This window comes from Ochotona princeps, chromosome 6 (genome assembly GCF_030435755.1).
Source record: "Ochotona princeps isolate mOchPri1 chromosome 6, mOchPri1.hap1, whole genome shotgun sequence".
In the NCBI taxonomy this organism is placed as follows: Eukaryota; Metazoa; Chordata; class Mammalia; order Lagomorpha; family Ochotonidae; genus Ochotona; species Ochotona princeps.
In genome coordinates, this window is record NC_080837.1 from 28560839 (window position 1) to 28580000 (window position 19162).

Sequence of the window (19162 nt, forward strand, 5' to 3'; positions counted from 1 at the left end):
ATGAGTGAGTGGGCTTCTTTCCCATAGAAATGCTAATTGTGAATGGACTGGATGTTAGCCTGGTCTGCATTCTTTACCATGTAATATTAATATGAGGGGATCTTTAGAAAGTTTGTAGAAAATATGTGTTAAGAAAAAACTGAATGGGCTTCAAATTTTTTACACCACAGTAAACTTTTTTAAAGTGTTTTAAACACATTTTTTTTTTATTCATTAATTACATTGTATTATGTGTCACAGTTTCATAGGTACTGGGATTCTCCCCACCCCTCCCCAAACCCTCCCACCATGGTGGATTCCTCCACCTTGTTGCATAACCACAGTTCAAGTTCAGTTGAGATTCCCTCATTGCAAGCATATACCAAACATAGAGTCTAGCATCTTATTGTCCAGTCAAGTTCAGTGGCTTCTTAGGTATACCCTCTCACAGTAAACTTTTAATTCCATTTTTCATGAACTTCTTGAGGTACCTTTGAATAGCCCACTCTCAATGCCTGCAGCAGCCAGGGCTGTGCCAGGCCAAAGGCAGGAGCCCAGCATTCAGTCCACATCTACCAAACGTTTGGCAGGGACATGCTTCACGTGCTGCCTCCCAGGGCAGCCACTAGCAGGACGCTGGATCTGGGAAAGAGGAGCTGGGTCTTAAACCAGATACTCTGATACAGATTGTAGGCATCCCAACCTGTGACTATGCCAATACTAAATGCCTACCCCTAGCATTCTTTTTCCTTCATGTTTGCTCAAGATTGTTTTCACCTTTGCTTGTGGCCATCATGAATACAACAGGGGCAAATTGCAAGCACTGATAAATGACATGGGCTTATAGATGACAAAGTTTACAACTTACTTTAGGTTTGGTCCCAGTCTATTTTAGGATTTCTGTATCCATAGAGGGTTCACCCTTCCTGTGTGTGTCTTTTGTTTTTTTCCCATCAGATAGATAACCTTCCATACTGTGAATGCAAGAGGACTTTTTAATGTTTTTATCTGAAGAAACATAAACATATCCTGTAACTTTCACAAAAAGTCTGTGGCTCAACCTAATATATAATCAATCCTTGGTTAATTTTTGTTTGTATTCTATAAGATTATAGCTTACTAATATAGTGCCAAGTTAGGCAGGATTGGGAGCCATTTGATTGTCTTTTTTTTAAAGATTTATTTATTTTTATTACAAAGTCAGATATATGGACCCAGCGGAGTGGCCTAGCGGCTAAAGTCCTTGCCTTGAACACCCCGGGATCCCATATGGGCGCCGGTTCTAATCCCGGCAGCTCCACTTCCCATCCAGCTCCCTGCCTGCGGCCTGGGAAAGCAGTCGAGGACGGCCCAGTGCTTTGGGTTCCTGCACCCGTGTGAGAGACCCGGAGAGAGGAGGAGAGACAGAGAGAGAGGAATATCTTCCGTCCAATGATTCACTCCCCAAGTGAGCCACAACGGGCCGGTGCGCGCCAATCCCATGCCGGGAACCTGGAACCTCTTCCGGGTCTCTCACACGGGTGCAGGAACCCAAAGCACTGGGCCGTCCTCGACTGCTTTCCCAGGCCGCAGGCAGGGAGCTGGATGGGAAGTGGAGCTGCCGGGATTAGAACCGGTGCCCATATGGGATCCCAGCACGTTCAAGGTGAGGACTTTAGCCGCTAGGCCACACCGCCGGGCCCCATTTGATTGTCTTGACACACTTCCAGAATAAGCTTTTGTTGTTTGCCTGAATTTCACTTCCTTGTAATTTAACTGTGTGGAACTAAAGCAGGCTCATGTAACGTAGCAACTGGTAGTGATGTTTCTTCCATCCTTCCTGGCTTCCTAGTCCTTGCATGCTAATACATTTCTGTGGAGACGTCTTCCTACTGGCTGTTAATGGGATCCCTCACAGTTCCCACTAGGCAGATCTTCAGAGAATTTTGAGACTAATTTTTGATAAAGTTGTGTGCATGTCTGACATGGTTAGTCCTCCCTGGCTGATCATGAGAACTGATGTTTGTAGGCTCAGTGTAGCGCTCATCATTGAGCTCTGTTTTGTGTTTGCTCGTTTTTAGAAGCAAACTTGTAAATCTGTTTTCACTGGACCTCCTCTGTGGTCTTGTCTGTTGCTTATTTGGATGTATTTTTTCCTTACCAGGATCGTGTAAATGATTTTCCCTCTCTATTAGTAACAGATAAAGAATAGAAGCTGTTAGAGATGTTATTTCTTCTGCATTGATGTTGAGTGTGAGACAGATTTCAAAGATAATGCCTCACTTTTTATTTTTCGTGTTTGTAGTGTGGCTCACACACGCAGTTGCTCCATGTATTTCAAGAAGACTTCATTATAGGATACAAGCCACATAAGGAAGAAATGGAGAAAAAGGAATCAGAAATATTTTTTCAGCCATCACAAGGTACTTTTAAAAATAGTCTAAATTTAAAAATTAGTTGGCACCTAAACAAAAAATGTCTTGGTGTTTACTGTCTGTAGTTCTTTAAAATCTTGTCTCATAATTTTTGGCAGATACATGACTTCTAGCCAGGTTGTTTGTGGATAAAGAAGGTATGTGGGTGACAATGCCCTTTCGCAACATAGGTAACTGACAACAGATTTTTGCTAAGAAAAGATACTTATGAAATGTAGTGTTTTTTTTAATATTTAATTGCAAGTCAGATTTACAGAGAGAAGGAAACACACACACACACACCCTCCTCTGTCTTCTGGTTCACTCCCTAAATGGCCACAGTGGCTGGATCTGAGCTCATCTTAAGCTGTGAGCCAAGAACTTCTTTAGGATCGCCCATGTGTGTCCCTGGGCCCAAGGACTTGAGCCATCCTCTGCTGCTTTCCCAGGCAATAAACAGGGAGATAGTTAGGAAGAGGAGCTGCTGGGACATGAATAGGAGTCCATGTGGGCACCACAATAGATTAGCCTACTGAGCCACTACACCAGCCTCAAAATTTAGTTTTTAAAAGTAACTTTAATTATTTAACTCTATAACTATTTTATTTGATTTTAATTCTCTGTGGTGTTAAGGAAGCCAGTTAATTTTAATATGGGTTTGTCAGGTTTCCAATGATAAATATCAGTTGTAAGATACCATGTCAGTTGTTACATTGGAAACTTCATGGATCCTAAGAGTAGAATATACCATTTCATAGTTTCCCCTCTGTAATTTTTCTTTTTCCTTTTTTGGTGAAAGAAAGAAATTGCTTCATAAGACCTTTTGAAAACAGGTGATATGACTTCAGTACTAAAGCTAGTTTATCTTAAAATGTTCTTTTGGAGTTATGACCTTGCAATGATGAACTCAGGTTCTGTTTCAATGAAAAGACATATGCTACTTTCAGGAGGAATTTTCCATATTTTTTTTTGTTTACAAGGAGTTTCCAGGTGTTCTATCTCATTGGTTATAGACTATGTCTAGATGGACATAATAATTTTTTTAGTAGATTTTCATCATAAAATTTTGTAGGATATCTAAGTAAGCTATTTTAACTAAATGTGTATGGATATTTTCTTCTACTTTAGTTGAAAGAATGATTTTCTATCTTTTTCTACCTTCAAGCAAGTGTAGTCTTTTTCATATATCTTTCGTCTCACATGAGAAGTTTTTTTAATTATAAATTTTTCAGTTGTCATGTTCAGTTTTATTTCATTGTCTCTATAGCATAATAATTATTCTTCACAGATTTCAAATGTGCTTTTCTATAGCATTTTTATCTTTTTTGAATTGAACTTTCTAATATGCTTTCCAAATAACCTAGTTACCATTTACCATACTGTTGCTAACCTTCCACCCTACTATAAAATAATCCTTATTTAAATTTTTTGTATTTTTATTGTTATTTTTTCCTGTGGTAGTTTTATAGTTATAGGGATTCCCCCCTCCACCTCCTCTTCCTTCCTTTCCATTCTGTACCCACCCTCACCATTTCCATCATTTCCCCCAATATTAATACAAGAGGGTAATCCTTCACTAATGGTCACCAGTTCAACATTCTGCTATTTAAGTGTATCATGGCATTGTAGTTATTGGCAGTGATGGAAAGTCTAGTATATTGTCAAGGCGTATGTAATAATTTCCTTGGGAATCCTTTTATTTGGGAGTAGAGATGCATACTGCCATGAATCTTCACTTCTCAATATGCTAGCCTTCATTATATAGTTCATCCATGAAAATTTATGTATATACATGTTTATGTATGCATTTGTTTTGTATTATGCATGAAGGTTACATATGAGAGAGAACATATTATATTTGTCCTCTTGAGATTGGGTTAGTTCATTGAGGATTATGGTCTCTAATTGGGACCATTTTGTTGCAAATGGTAGAATTTCATCCTTTTTAGTGGCAAGTAGTATTCCGTGCAGTAGATACACCATAGTTTCTTTATTCATTCCTCTTTTGTTTGGCATCTGGATTTTTTCCGTGTCTTTGCTATTGTGCACTGTGCTGCACTAAATATAGGGTTGCAGGTCACTCTTTTGTATGAAGAGTTCAATTCCTTTGGATGTATTGCCAGGAGTGGGATAGCTGAATCATACAATAGATCAATTGACAGTTGTCTTATCCCTGTCCATGCTGACTTCCATAGTGATTGCACTAGCCTACACTCCCACCAGCGGTGGCGTAGGGTATATTTCTCCCCACATCCATGCCAACAGGTGTTTTTTAACAGATTTCTTTTCTTTTTTTTACATTTTATTATTATTGCTATCATTTTATGATACAGCTCAATATTGCCTTATCCCCTTCCCCCCACCTAGTTCCTCTGTATCATTACTAATATATAGTTCTTCATACTCAGTCATATGTCCATCATTGCGGGCATGGACAATGGAAGAGAGTCCAGAATCCTGTTGTCAAGATATAGTAAACAGTTTCATTGTAAGTCCATCTTTGTCTGGGAACAGAAATGCATACCACACTGCATCCTCACATCTGGATGTTAGTCTCCATTTCACAGCTACTGTACATCCCCTTAAATGAAAAGTCATGATAGAAAATCAACAATAGAAAGAAAAATAGAAATTTACAATGCCCTGAAGTTAAATGACGTGTTACTAGATATGACAGCCTCCATTACACAACTACTGTACATCCCCTTAAATGAAAAGTCATGATACAAAATCAACAATAGAAAGAAAAATAGAAATTTACAATGCCCTGAAGTTAAATGACATGTTACTAGATATGACAGTCTCCATTACACAGCTACTATACATCCCCTTAAATGAAGAGCCACAAAACAAAATCAACATTTGGGAGAAAAAAGAAATTAACAACATCAAAAAGTTAAATAACATGCTATTTAATGACTAATGTGTAGCTGAAGAAATGAAAATCAAGAACCTTCTTGAAGAAAATGATGCCACTGCATGATCTACGAATCATTGAATGATTTAATCAGAAGAAAGTGTTTTGAAGAGATGAAACCACCAGAAAACAACAAAACCCATGTGATATAGTTTCTGCTGATCTTTGTTCAAGTGTGTCTCCTCCAGACAATAAACAGATGGGTTTTGTTTTTTAATCCAGTCTACTAATCTAGTAGACCAGTCTCATTAGAGTTAGGTGGAACTCAATGTAATTTTTATTTTTATTCCTATAGGTGCTAGGGAGCCTGAGCATTTTTTCCATTTATCTGTTTGCCATTTGAATTTGTGCTTTTGAGAAATGCCTGCTTATTTCCTTTTTCCATTTCTTAATAGTATTGTTTGTTTTTGGTGTTGTTGAGTTTCTGAAGTTCTTTTAAAATCCTGGCTATTAGTCCCCTATCATGTGGTGTGCAAAGATTTTCTCCCACTTGTTTGGTTTCTTCTTTGCTTTGTTGATCATTTCCTTTGCTGTATAGAAACTTCTTAGGCTGATGTAGTTTGTTTGTTTAGTTTGGCTTTGACTGCCTGTGCTTTTGGTGACTTTCCTAAAAGAACTTTACCAATGTGTATGTTTTATAGAGTACTTCCTATGTTTTCCATGAATAGTTTGATGGTTTCTGGGTGCAGATTTAGGTCCTTCACCCTTTAGGAGCTGATTTATGTATAAGGTGACAGGTGGAAGTCTTGGTTGTTACTTCTGCATGTGACTATCCAGTTGTCCCAAACAGCTTTTGTTGAAGAAACCAACATGCTTCCCAGAGTTCATCTCAGTTTTCTTGGTGAAGATTAGCTGGCTGTGCACCTGTGGTCTAATTTCTGGGGTTTTTGTTCTGTTCGATTGATCTCTGTTCCTGTACCAGTATCAGACTCTTTTGATTACCACAGCCCTGTAGTATGTCTTGAGGTCTGGTGTTGTGATTCCTTTAGCTTTATGTTTAGTTTTCAGAATAGCTTTTGCTAGTCATGATCTTTTGTGCTTCCAGATAAATTTTCCCATCATCTTTCTGTTTCTGAGAAAAATGTTGTTGGTGTCATGGTGAAGATTGCTTTTGGTCAACCCTGTTGGGAATTATGTACCCCTGCTGGATGTTGTTTCCCAATTATTTCTCCAGATTAGAGAAGTTTTGCTTTATTATTTCATTAAATACATTTTTTAAAAAACCAGCTTCTGCACCTCTGGAACTTGCATAACTCTTATATTTGGCCTTTTAATAGTGTCTCTTATTCTTGACTACTTGATTGTTTCCTCATGGTGATAAGAAATAGCTTCCAATTATGATATTCTTTGTTCTGCCTCATTCATTCTATTGTGGAGGCTTTCCAGAGTATTTTAAATTTGCTCATTTGCAGTAATTTGGCTTGATTTTGTTTCAGTGTTGCTATTTCCTGTGCGACATATTTCTTAAATTCCTTGAACTCTTGTATGTGCTTCTTGCTGTTGATAAGCTTTATCATGAGTTTTCTGAATTCTGTATCCCTTTTTTCCTTGATGTATTCCTTTGCTGGGGTGTCTTCAGTAAAATTCATTGTGTCTGTCTTTTCTTTTGCTCTTGGTCATTGTCCTTCTAGGTAGCAGATTCTTCTCCTTAGGGCAGGTTTATAAGCGGTGTCACCCACAGGTGTATAGTTCAATTTTACTTATTACAGTTGGTACCTGGTTCTTTGCAATCACTTGTGCCACTCCCTTCAGCAAGTTCCAGATCTGGGCTCTCGTGTTAGACTTCCACTACTTTGTCTGTAGCCCCAGATCCTGGCTCACCACCCTCCACCTCCTTAGATCCTGTGCTGCAGCTGCACCGTTGCCTGTATAACCTTTATCCCATTTCTGGTTTGAGCAGTTCTCAGGATTAGAGAGACACCAGTTGTCCTAAATAACTAGGTTGTTGGTGTTGCTGATCTTGATGGAACATGCTGGCCATTATATCTTAGGGCCACCTGGACCTATTTTAACCCATAGGATGCCAAAGTCAGTATTTTCCCTGTGGGACCAGTGTAATACACTGAGCTGGAAGTGAGTTTACTCCCAGCTCAGCGCATGCACAGATCATTGTTGTCCCTGCAATTTGATAGCCTTTGGCGTTGTGTACAAAATGGCACCTGATGTGCCACTGCTGGAGATCTGGATCTGCTGGCTGTTAGGTCTCAGGGCTATCCAGACCTACTTTGGATGAAACTTGTAGGATATCATGTCAGTGCAATGTACTGAGCCAGAAATGAGTTTGCTCCCAGCTTAGTGCATGCACAGTCTTGTCCCAAAGCCTTTGCCTCCCTGATGTGGCCTGGTGGGGGGTCTGGGCTGTGAAATCCACCCTGTTCCCACACAGCTTGTTTGGGATCTGCTGCTTTCTGTCTGCTGCTTGTTGAATCAAACGAATCAGCAGGATGGGTAGTTCTTTGCCTGGGTTCACCTGCTGAGCTCCCAGTGAACTCTTCCAGCCTGGCTGCTGGTGGAGCTCAGATCTCTGCTTGCCGAACGTACTGGAATATCTGGTCACTGCAACACCACATTGTTGTGTCTGCTACTTTCCCATGTCTTTCAGTCTCCAGGTGACCCTCTGCTGTCGGACTGTCCTCTCCTGTTTCCTGGAATGTACCCTCTCTGCTTCACCTTGGTTAATGATTCTCCATCTGTTCAAATGTATCCTTACCCTATTCTGCCATCTTAATTCTGCCTAGCCCTAGCTTTCATGTACACCATGTGCTGTGATCAATGCCAATTAGCGCAGCTCAGATCTTCCACATGAGTGAATGTCTTAGTCTGACCCATAAGTGTCCTCTGGCTTTCCCCCTCTAAACTATGCTATCTGAACCCCCTTGTTTACCTGCAGTTGCAGTGACCTGAACTGCGAAGTCCCCTATAAGTCATTCCTCAGCTGTAAAGTAGCACAGACCTAGGTCTGGTCTTTCAGTAGGGAGCATGGCAGCCTGTAACGCCACCCTCTATGCCTGTCTTGCATAGGGTTTTTAAAGATAAAGTGGTGTTGGATTTGATCAGATGCCTTCTCTGCAACTATTGATATGATTGTGTGGTTTTCATTCTTCAACTTGTTGATGTGGTATATTACATTTATTGATTTGTTAAGCCATCCTTCATGCCAGGGATAAATCCCACTGGTGCAAGTTAGTTATGTATCTGATGTATTGTTGGAATATGTTGACTAGTATTTTGGTGAGGATTTTTACATCTGTTTTCATCAGGGATATCAGCCAGTACTCTTTCTGTGTTGTGTGTCTATCTGACTTTATGTTGCCTTCATAAAAAGAGTTTGGAAGAATTTCCTGTCTTTGTATTGTTTTGAATAGTTCGAGCAGTACTGGGGTAAGTTCTTGAAACACTTGGTAGAATTAAACAGTGAAGCCACCTGGTCCAAGATTTTTCTTAGTTGGGAGGGATTTAATTACTGGTTGAATCTCCATCCTGGTTATAGGGCTGTTGAGATTTTAACTACTTCATGATCCAGTTTTAGTAAATTATATATGTTTAAAAATGTATCCATTTCTTCTAGGGCTTCTGATTTCTTGGTGTATAGTTGCTGGTAGTAGTTCCCTATTATTCTGTGTATATCTGATGTATCCATTGTTTTTTTTTTAAAGATTTATTTATTGATTTTTACAAAGTCAGATATACAGAGGAGGAGAGACAGAGAGGAAGATCTTCCATCCGATGGTTCACTCCCCAAGTGAGTGCAACGGCCAGTGCTGTGCCGATCCTGAAGCTGGGAACCAGGAACCTCTTCCAGGTCCCCCACGCAGGTGCAGGGTCCGAAAGCTTTGGGCCGTCCTCGACTGCTTTCCCAGGCCACAAGCAGGGAGCTGGATGGGAAGTGGAGCTGCTGGGATTAGAACTGGGGCCCATATGGGATCCTGACTCATGCAAAGCAAGGATTTAGCCACTGGACCGCTGTGCTAGCCCTGCCCTCCTATTTTCTTTGCAGCTTTTGATTATAGCAAGAAGTGTGTTTAGATTTTAAAAGTTGCTTTTTTTTTTAACTCTATACAGACATTCTTCTAATTGTCTCTTCCGTTTGAATGATAGGATATCGCCCACCACCATTTTCAGAAAAATTCTTTCTAGTAGTGATTGAAAAGGACAGCAATAATAACTCAGTTCTGCATATGTGGCACCTTCATCTTAAATCTGTGCAAGCATGTCTAGGTAAGTACATTATCATTTTATTCAGAGATGATGTGACAATCGTTTTATGGAATGTGCTATAGGTTGGTTCATTCTTTTAATTCTCATGAACTGTAACTGAGTTGTTGGATTGAGATGTATCGCTGCCAGATTTTTAACTACAAGATCATAAATCATTAACAGGCCAGTCTTAAGAACCAACATTAGATACACTGAAAATAAAATCTTGAGTGACTTATTTTTGGAGTGAATAATTCTTTAATGCCCGTCAGTATTATGATTTGGATACTGTGTGTTTGAGTTAGTTTTGTCATCCCTAGAATGAATATTTTTTATTGAGTAGCCTGCCTTTGTAAGATAGAGTAGTATTCTTAACACTCACCAAAAGCACAATGGATAATTTATTATTTCTTGGGAATTTGAGTACTCCTTGATGTGTTCAAATTAGTAAGATATCATTCCTGTTCTTGGTGAATTCCTAGCCTAGTGGGAGACACAGACACACAAATAGACAAAAGTAAAGCGCAGGATTCTTCCTTCACCTTTAATGGAAGCCCTGGTAATGAAGTCGGCCTTGGAGTTTATATACCATTCTGCGAACTAGAAATTCTTCAGAAGTAGATTATGGTTAATATGCCTTACAAAGCCTGTCAACCAAGACTATCTCATTTGAAGCTTTTGTCATATTGCATCTGTTCTTGAAATCTTGCTTGAGTACTTGGTAATTAGGAGGATTGTATTTCATTGTCTTTTCTTTTTTTAATTGGAAAGTCAGATATACAGAAAGCAGGAAAGATATAGAGGAAGATCTTCCGTTTGCTGACTCACTCCCCAAGTGGCTGCAATGGCCAGAGCTGAGCCAATCCGAAGCCAGGAGTTTCCTCCGGGTGTCCCATGCAGGTGCAGGGTCCCAAGTCTTTGGGCCATCCTCAACTGCTTTCCCAGGCCACAAGCAGGGAGCTGGATGGGAAGCAGGGCTGCCAGGATATGAACCAGTGCCTGTATGAGATCCCAGAGCATGCAAGGTGAACATTTTAGCTGCTAGGCAACCCTCGCAGGGCCCTCATTGTCTTTTTTTATTTTTTTAAAGATTTGTTTGTTTTTATTGGAAAGGAAAATTTATACAGAGAAGGAAAGAGAAAGATCTTCAGTCCACTGGTTTAGACCCCAGATGGCTGTAATGGCTGGAGTTAAACTGATCTAAAGTCAAGGGCCAGGAGACTCTTCCGGGTCTTCCGTGTGGGTACAGGGCCCTTGATTTCCTGCCCATACACAGGGAGCTGGGTGGGAAGTGCAGCAGCCAGGATATGAACCAGCACCCATATGGGCTGCAGGTGCTTGCAGGTAGAGAATTAGCCGATTGAGCCATCGTACATTGAGCTCTCCATGCTTTAATTTCTTCTTGTGTGGGAATGTGTAGTTCTCAAAATTGGACTCATTCCCCCTGTGTTTCAGAAATACCTAGACTACTTATTAAAAATGTAGATTGCTAGAATCTGTCTCTGATCAACAGAATTATTGTATCTTTGGTTAGACATGAAAATTGGCATGTTAACAAATTCCTTAAGCTTTTTTATGTCTTTAAAGTTAAGAACACCGTACTATGTAAGTAGGGATTTTATTTTCCTTGCTTATTGTGGTTCTTGATATACCGTGTTTCTGTGATAAAATTGGTAATATAAGAAAGAGTAAAATAGTTTAAAGAAAACAAATTTGCCAGGGTAACTAACCAGTAGTCAGAAAGCTGATGCTTTCTACAGAAATACTTGTAAGAATCGATTTTTTTAAAAGACATTGATTGATCAATTCATTCATTTGTTTGCTCATTCAAGAGAGAATCTCTTTCCATCCACTGGTCCAATTCTCGAAATACCCCAATAGCCAGAGATGGGCCAGAGGTAAGCAAGGAACCAGGAATTCCATTCAGACTTCTGTGTGGATGATGGGGGCAGAAGCTTGTGGGCCACTTTCTGCTTCTTTTCTTGGCACATTAACAGGGAGTTGGATCAGAAGTGGCAGCTTAATATGCTGTGCCACAATGCTGGCTCTGCCAGATAACAAAATACCTTATTGCCAATGTGTATAGCAGATGCTGATATTATATCTCTTCTATAATTTGATTTTTTTAGCCAAAGCTTCCGAAGGTGTTTCATCTGAGAGTCTACTTACAGTCCCTGGACAGAAGAATGTAGACTCATCTCCAGAAACCTCTCCTAGTGTGAGCCCCATGCCACATTCTTCATCCATTGCCAATCTTCAAACTGCTAGTAAACTTATTTTGAGTTCTAGATTGGTGTATAGCCAACCTCTTGATCTCCCAGGAGCAGTTGAAGTAATACGAGCAACACCTTCAGCAGGTAAAATATCTTGAAGACAGAGCATTTGTTTGCTCAGTGTCACAAAATGTTACAACTCTGTGGTTGACAAAATAGATGAACTCGGAAATATCTGTTGCATTGACACTGAAATAAAGATTTATTTTCCAGTCATAGTATTTCTACTTAGAAACATGTCTTTGTTAGAAATTATTTTAGTGACAAATACAATCAGCTGAACAGGAAAAGGACTACTCATGTTATTGTGAGATGTTTTGCTTACGTAATGGAATATCATAGTAAATTTTCAAAAAATAAATATATTCATTTGGAAATCAGAGAAGCTTTTTTTAAAAAAAGAATTTAAGGTTTTTCATCCATGTTGTGCTAGTCCAGCCTCCCTGAGTATATTTTAATAAGGGTGGGCAGATATTTGGAGAAAAAAATCAGGATAAAAGACTAGTTTGACTGATGTAGAATGATACTAACCTCAGCAAGATGGATAGATAATTTGAAGAGCAGAGTGGCAGATATATCCAAAGTAATCTACCACTGTGGAATTTTAGTCAAGGAATTCCTAGAATAATATCTTTTGGGGAGGGGCCAAAATTGGAAGTTTAAGATCATCCCAGTTACTGGTAAAATACATTAAATATGGATATTCTCTTATTCATGCATATGACAGGTTTGCATTCACACTTGGGAACATTATGCTGGGAAGAGGAAGTGGAGGCTTCTATGGCAACTGTAGATCTGGTCTCGTTTTTTTAATCCTTCCAAGTATTTGGAGGATTTGAAGTGAACTCAAGCAAGCCTACTTGGGCACATGTTAATAAATTGTATCTAACAGAAGCTTTATAAAAATGTTTTCAGATATCATATTTGGCAGTAATAATCCAAGGAAAGTTGTAACGATGCCAGTTATTGAGATGGAATAGGTTCAGGTGTGTAAGTGGCTTTCTCATGGTTATAGAAGTGTACATGGTCTGGGATGGAATCTAGGTCTTACCTCAAATTTTTAAATTTTAAATTCTATATCTTGTGTTTTTAAGAATTAAAAAAACTATTTATCTCCTATCCACTGTTTCATTCTCCAAGTGCCTACAACAGCTGGGCTTACTCCAAATTTTAAATTTATTTATTTTTATTGGTAAGTCTGATTTACAGAGTGAAGGAGAGACAGAGAGAAAGATCTTCCTTCTCTTGGGTTCACTCCCCAAGTAGCCGCAGCTATCGGTGCTGAGCTTGTCCAAAGGCACAAGTCAGAAGTTTCTTCTGGGTCTCCCATGTGGGTGCAGGGTCCCAAAGCTTTGGCCCGTCCTTGACTGCTTTCCCAGGCCACAAGCCGAGAGCTGGAGGGGAAGTGGAATAGCCGGGATTAGAACCAATGCCCATATGGGATCCCAGGCATGCAAGGCAAGGATTTTAGCCACCATGTTTCCATGCTGTGCCCTCTGACCCCAAATTTTAGTCACTGACGCCCCTTTGCTTATTCTTGACAACAGGTGAGAATCGTTACTCTTTGGCATCCACTAGTAAAAATGAGGGTCATGGTTCAGTGTCAAGAGAAGATGAATTGAACTTTATAAAGAAAGTGAGATCTATTTGTCTTTTAGCTTTCTGAAACAAAAGTGATGGTAGAAGTGATTATTTGAAGGCAGGGTAGGGGCACTTGGAGGCAGATTATAATTAAGCATCCATGGTGAAAATGATAAAATATGTAGAATGAAAGTCTGGTAGGTATGTTATAGTGAAGGCATTTGTAAATTATGGCAGATAATACATTTATTGATTAAAGGTTGATATATTTCTTTTCAGTTTTAATTAAAAAATTGCTTTATTTAAACTTAAGCTAGAAGCAAATTAAATGACGTATTGCATATTTTGATTTTGCTAATGGATTGTTAAAGACCTAATTGGATAACTTGGCCAGTAAATGTTTAGTGTAGGATTATGCCGAAGAAGTTAATGATGGCTTTGGATTTATCATGTTTTAGGCTTGATTATTAGCATATTATTTGATCATTCTATTATTATTATCACTATCTGCACTTTCTTTTTTTTAAGGTCATCTGAGTTCCTCTTCAATTTATCCAGTGTGCCTTGCACCATATTTAGTGGTTACAACTTGTTCTGACAATAAAGTACGCTTCTGGAAATGCTGTATGGAAAGCAACCCACAGTGTGATAAAAGTGAAGCCAAAGAAACTTATCATTGGAGGAGATGGCCTTTGATGAATGATGAAGGAGAAGATAATAGCAGTACAGTGAGCATTGTAGGAAGACCAGTTGCTGTTAGCTGTTCCTACACAGGCCGCCTTGCAGTGGCTTATAAGCAGCCTGTCCAGCACAATGGTTTTGTTTCTAAAGAGTTTTCCATGCATGTTTGTATATTTGAATGTGAATCTACTGGAGGGTCAGAATGGGTTTTAGAACAAACAATTCATCTCGATGATTTGGTTAAGGTTGGTAGTGTACTCGATTCAAGAGTCAGCGTTGACAGTAATCTGTTTGTTTATAGCAAATCAGATGCACTTTTGAGCAAAGATAGATATCTTATTCCAAATATCAAGCATTTAGTACATTTGGACTGGGTATCAAAAGAAGATGGCTCCCACATTCTCACAGTGGGAGTTGGTGCTAATATCTTCATGTATGGTAGACTTTCAGGAATTGTCACTGAACAAACCAACAGTAAGGATGGCGTGGCTATTACTTTACCACTAGGTGGTAGTATCAAGCAGGGAGTTAGATCAAGATGGGTCCTTCTAAGGTCAATAGATTTGGTGTCTTCCGTTGATGGTACACCATCACTCCCTGTCTCTCTCTCTTGGGTGAGAGATGGGATATTGGTAGTAGGAATGGATTGCGAAATGCATGTATATGCACAGTGGAAGCATGCTGTCAAATTTGGAGACCCTGAAATTGAGAGTCCGGATGTAGAAGAGACAGCAATACAAGATCATTCTGCCTTTAAGTCCAGCATGTTGACAAGAAAAAGTATTGTTGAAGGCACAGCTGTTGTTGATGATGTTTTCTGTTCACCAACTGTAGTTCAAGATGGTGGTTTATTTGAGGCTGCACATGTACTTTCCCCTACTCTCCCACAGTATCATCCAACCCAACTGTTGGAACTGATGGACTTAGGGAAAGTTCGAAGAGCCAAAGCTATTCTCTCTCATTTAGTTAAGTGTATTGCTGGTGAAGTTGCAGTAGTAAGAGATGCTGATGCTGGAGAAGGAACTAAGCGGCATCTTTCTCGAACTATTAGTGTAAGTGGCAGTACAGCCAAGGATACCGTCACCATAGGAAAAGATGGTACACGAGATTATACGGAGATAGACTCTATTCCCCCACTACCACTATATGCTTTGCTGGCTGCAGATCAGGATGCATCTTACCGAACTTCAGAGGAAAGCACAAAAATACCACAGAGCTATGAAGATCATACTGAAAGTCAAGCGGAAGATCAGTATTCAGAATTGTTTCAAATCCAGGAAGTAACAACAGATGATATTGATTTAGAGCCAGATAAAAGAGAAAATAAATCAAAAGTGATAAATCTTTCACAATATGGACCAGCCTACTTTGGCCAGGAACATGCTAGGGTACTTTCAAGCCATCTTATGCACTCGAGTCTACCAGGCCTTACTCGTTTGGAGCAGATGTTTCTTGTGGCCTTGGCTGATACAGTAGCCACCACCAGTACTGAGCTGGATGAAAACAGAGATAAAAGTTGCTCAGGTAACCATTCTCATTTAGAATTTATGAAGTTGTCATTAATAGGAATATTTGTATTGTTAATATCATGACTGATGAATTGTAATCTTCCTTTCCATCGTACTAGGGAAAATACTTTCCTAAAGTTACTATTACATGATATGCTGCTTGGCAGTGAAAGAAGAGACAGGCAAGCCTGACTGTTGCTTGCATTGGGACTTCATGGATTTGTGTAATGCAAATAGTCATACGAGTTTTGTTACAGTTACTTTCTTTAAAAGTTTATTGAGAAATAGTTTTCAGGCATTTCACATAATACTGGTTTTGCCAAAATTTGTACACAAATACTGTGTAACCAAAAAAGTTTTTGGTTGTCTCCAAGGTAATGATGTTGAATGTTAACATTGGCATTAGTAGAATAGTCATTCTTTTCTTCAGTGAAATTTGCAGATTTGTGAAGAATTGCTGGGTATTAGACACTCTGTATACTCTACCAAATTAGCTATAACAGCAATCTCCCCATCAATAACTGATAATTTTTTTTTAGATGAAGAGTTGGATGCTTTGGAAATTCCATGACTTATCTAATATTATGTAGGCAGTAAATAGCAGAAATAGGGTTCATGTGTAAATCCAGCCTATATATATTTTTTTAATGTTTCATAAGATTTACAGATTAGGGGTGAAAAGATTGTTCTCTTAGCCAGCTGGAAAATATTTCTTCATATAGGTTTACTCACTTCAGGATGTCCCCAGGATTTTCTTTTGTGTAGATGAAAATAACAATAAACCTGAAAGAATTTTGCTTTTGACCTATTTTCTAACTATGTTGTGTACAATAGGGTGAAATTCTGTTCAGAATTAAGATTTTCCCTTCAGATTTTACTGTGGATGTTAATTTTTACTCTGGACATTAAGAAAGTAGGCATGTCATGTCCTTGAGCAATTGGTTAAAATTTGTGTTATAAAACAGTACCGTTGAAGAAAAAAACAAATGAGAACAACAACAAAAAAAAACCCACAAAACTGTACCATTGACCAGGGAATATGAAATAGTTTGTCATAGTCACAGTGAACATTTGTGATGTAATTGAGACAGGAATGAATGGCTCCATTTCATAGGTGGAGTTCAGAGATTAAATTAATTTATGTACCTGTGCATTAGCAGCGAGCTGGCTAGGATTGGAACAGCCAGAGCTTGAACTGATGCTGATGTGGGATGCTGGCATTGCAGGCAGTGGTTTAATTCACTGTACCAAAATGTCCCCCCCACACTCATATTTTTTTTAATAGAACTACATCAAATTGCCCATTGTACACTAGTGTCTCCCGTCTCATTTTAGAATAAAAGTTAAGCACCTCACAGAGACCCATAAACCTGTAGTACTGTATCAGTTAAGCTGATCAACCTAGAAATAGTTATCTATTTGTGTTTCAATTTAGCTACTATCCTTCAATCTCATCTTTAATCCTCATTTCATAGGAAATACTTTTTAGAAGTTATCTGTAAGAACTAAATTGCAATTACAATAAAAAAATTTACTGGAATTCAAGATGTCAAGAATGCTCTTATTACCCATAATGACAGGTCATTATATTTTCCAAAACCATCATTTAGGAATTTCAGCATAAATTTTTGTGAAAAGACATACACACACACACACGTATATATACATCTTTTGTATAGATTATTGTTACTAAATTGAATGCTTGATGATGTTTTATGGGTTTGTGGCTGTTGTGTTCTTTTTTTCTTGAACATACTTTCTGTTTAAATTACAGGAAGAGACACTTTAGATGAGTGTGGTTTGAGATACTTGTTAGCCATGCGCTTGCACACATGCCTGTTGACATCCCTGCCTCCTTTATACCGAGTACAGTTACTTCATCAAGGTATCTCATTCAGTGCTTGAACCTTTGCACAACTTTTACTTAGTGCTGGAGGTGGTGAGTGTATTTATGTGGTTGTGTGTCAGGTGGATTGTTATGAATGTATGCGTCTATCACTGACCCGAGATCTGCCTGTCGTGTGTCCTTTTTGTGTTCTGCGATTTTTCATTATCTAATTCAGTTTGTGAGCCTTTACTCTTTAAAGTTATAGTGCTTTAGGGTGAAAAAGTGGTTTGTTCAAAGTTGTAACCCAAAGTGGCTTTCCACAAAGTACTCAAGAATTTCTTGGTCTCACATCTTTCCTTTGAAAATTATACTCATTTTGCTGTATCTGTTATATTTGCTTAAAAATTAATATGAGCCTTGTGTTCTAAGTTACTTGACATGTAAGATAATCTGCTACGTTGACACAGGGTGATTGCACTTATGCATTTGACTACCATATACCCCGATTTTAGATATAAGGATTTATATTAACCCTCTTACTTACAGATGCTTTTAGAAGATTTATTCATTTATTTATTTGAAAGGCCAAGTTACAGAGAGAGGAGATACAGAGAGATATTTCTTCTGCTGGTTCATTCCCCAAATGGCTGTAATAGCCAGAACTGGCCCCACTGAAGCTGGGAACCAAGAACTTCATCTGGGTCTCCAATGTGGATGCAGGGGCCCAAGAACTTGGACCATGCTTGGGTCATCTGCTGCTGCTTCTCCAGCTCATTGCAGGAAACTGGATTGGAAGTGAAGCAGCTAAAACTTGGTCTGTTGCCTACACAAGATGGCAGTGTCACAGGTAGCAGCTTACCGTGCTACGCCACAATGCTGGCCCCTTAATTACAAACTTTAGAAGTGAAACTATTTACTGAAGCTCCAAGTGTCTTTCTAATCATTCAGATTCAGCATCTATCTTTTTGTACAGTGAAAAAAGCAGATATGTTTTGGAAAAAGTTAGAACTTTGGGTTTTATATGTCCTGCCATGTTATTGAATTCAGAAGCTTATAAAATCCTGAATGATGGCAAGCTTCATTTTCTTTATATTTTAGATTTCTTTTCAGAATTGAAATGCCTATGTGATTATGTGAGCATGTTTGCTTTAATCTCATTCTGATTGTTGTTATCTCACTTCCAATGTAGGTGTGTCCACTTGCCATTTTGCCTGGGCGTTTCATTCTGAGGCTGAGGAAGAACTGATTAATATGATTCCAGCCATTCAGAGAGGGGACCCTCAATGGTCTGAGTTGAGAGCAATGGGAATAGGTTGGTGGGTGAGAAATATTAACACACTTCGGAGATGCATTGAAAAGGTAATTTTACTTCACTGGATTTTAAAGTTTTAGAAAATAGTCTTAAAGGAACAAAAATTTGTAATATTCCAGAAAACCCATCATGAGGGATTAGTTTGGACGTATTAAGATCTTCAAAAAATTTAAGTAAAATTATTTGATAATTCCAGAAACTTAATATTTATTATAATATTCTTATGCTATGATATCAGTTACTTCTTTCTGTGTATACTGAATTTATAATATAATATATTTATGTGGAATAAAATAATTGTCTTATGAGTTGAGGTATGATCCAGTTTAAGTAAATATAGTAATCAAAATGAGAAGCTAAACCAAACTTTTTATCCTTCCACATCACACAGAAATATTGCTGGTGTAGTAAGTTGCAGACTTCCTTTACATACTTAAGATGTCATTCAGTAAAAATAGTTTTAATTTGAGTGTTTTTGAATCTATCTGTGGCA

The 19162-nt window shown here is 38.6% G+C and overlaps 1 protein-coding gene across 8 annotated transcripts in view; it reads left to right on the forward strand.

Moving 5' to 3' along the window:
• The window catches only part of DMXL2 (Dmx like 2), a 158135-nt gene that overhangs the window by 90320 nt on the left and 48653 nt on the right, over nucleotides 1–19162 (forward strand). For all 8 annotated transcript variants that reach the window (XR_009245600.1, XM_058665852.1, XM_058665851.1 and 5 more), the window contains exons 15-20: nucleotides 2264–2381; nucleotides 9388–9507; nucleotides 11616–11843; nucleotides 13869–15545; nucleotides 17304–17414; nucleotides 18547–18716. Coding sequence is in view for 7 of the 8 variants with exons in the window: in XM_058665852.1 (XP_058521835.1) it covers nucleotides 2264–2381; nucleotides 9388–9507; nucleotides 11616–11843; nucleotides 13869–15545; nucleotides 17304–17414; nucleotides 18547–18716 (2424 nt within the window). In the remaining variant the exon portion in view is untranslated. The remainder of the gene's footprint in view (nucleotides 1–2263; nucleotides 2382–9387; nucleotides 9508–11615; nucleotides 11844–13868; nucleotides 15546–17303; nucleotides 17415–18546; nucleotides 18717–19162) is intronic.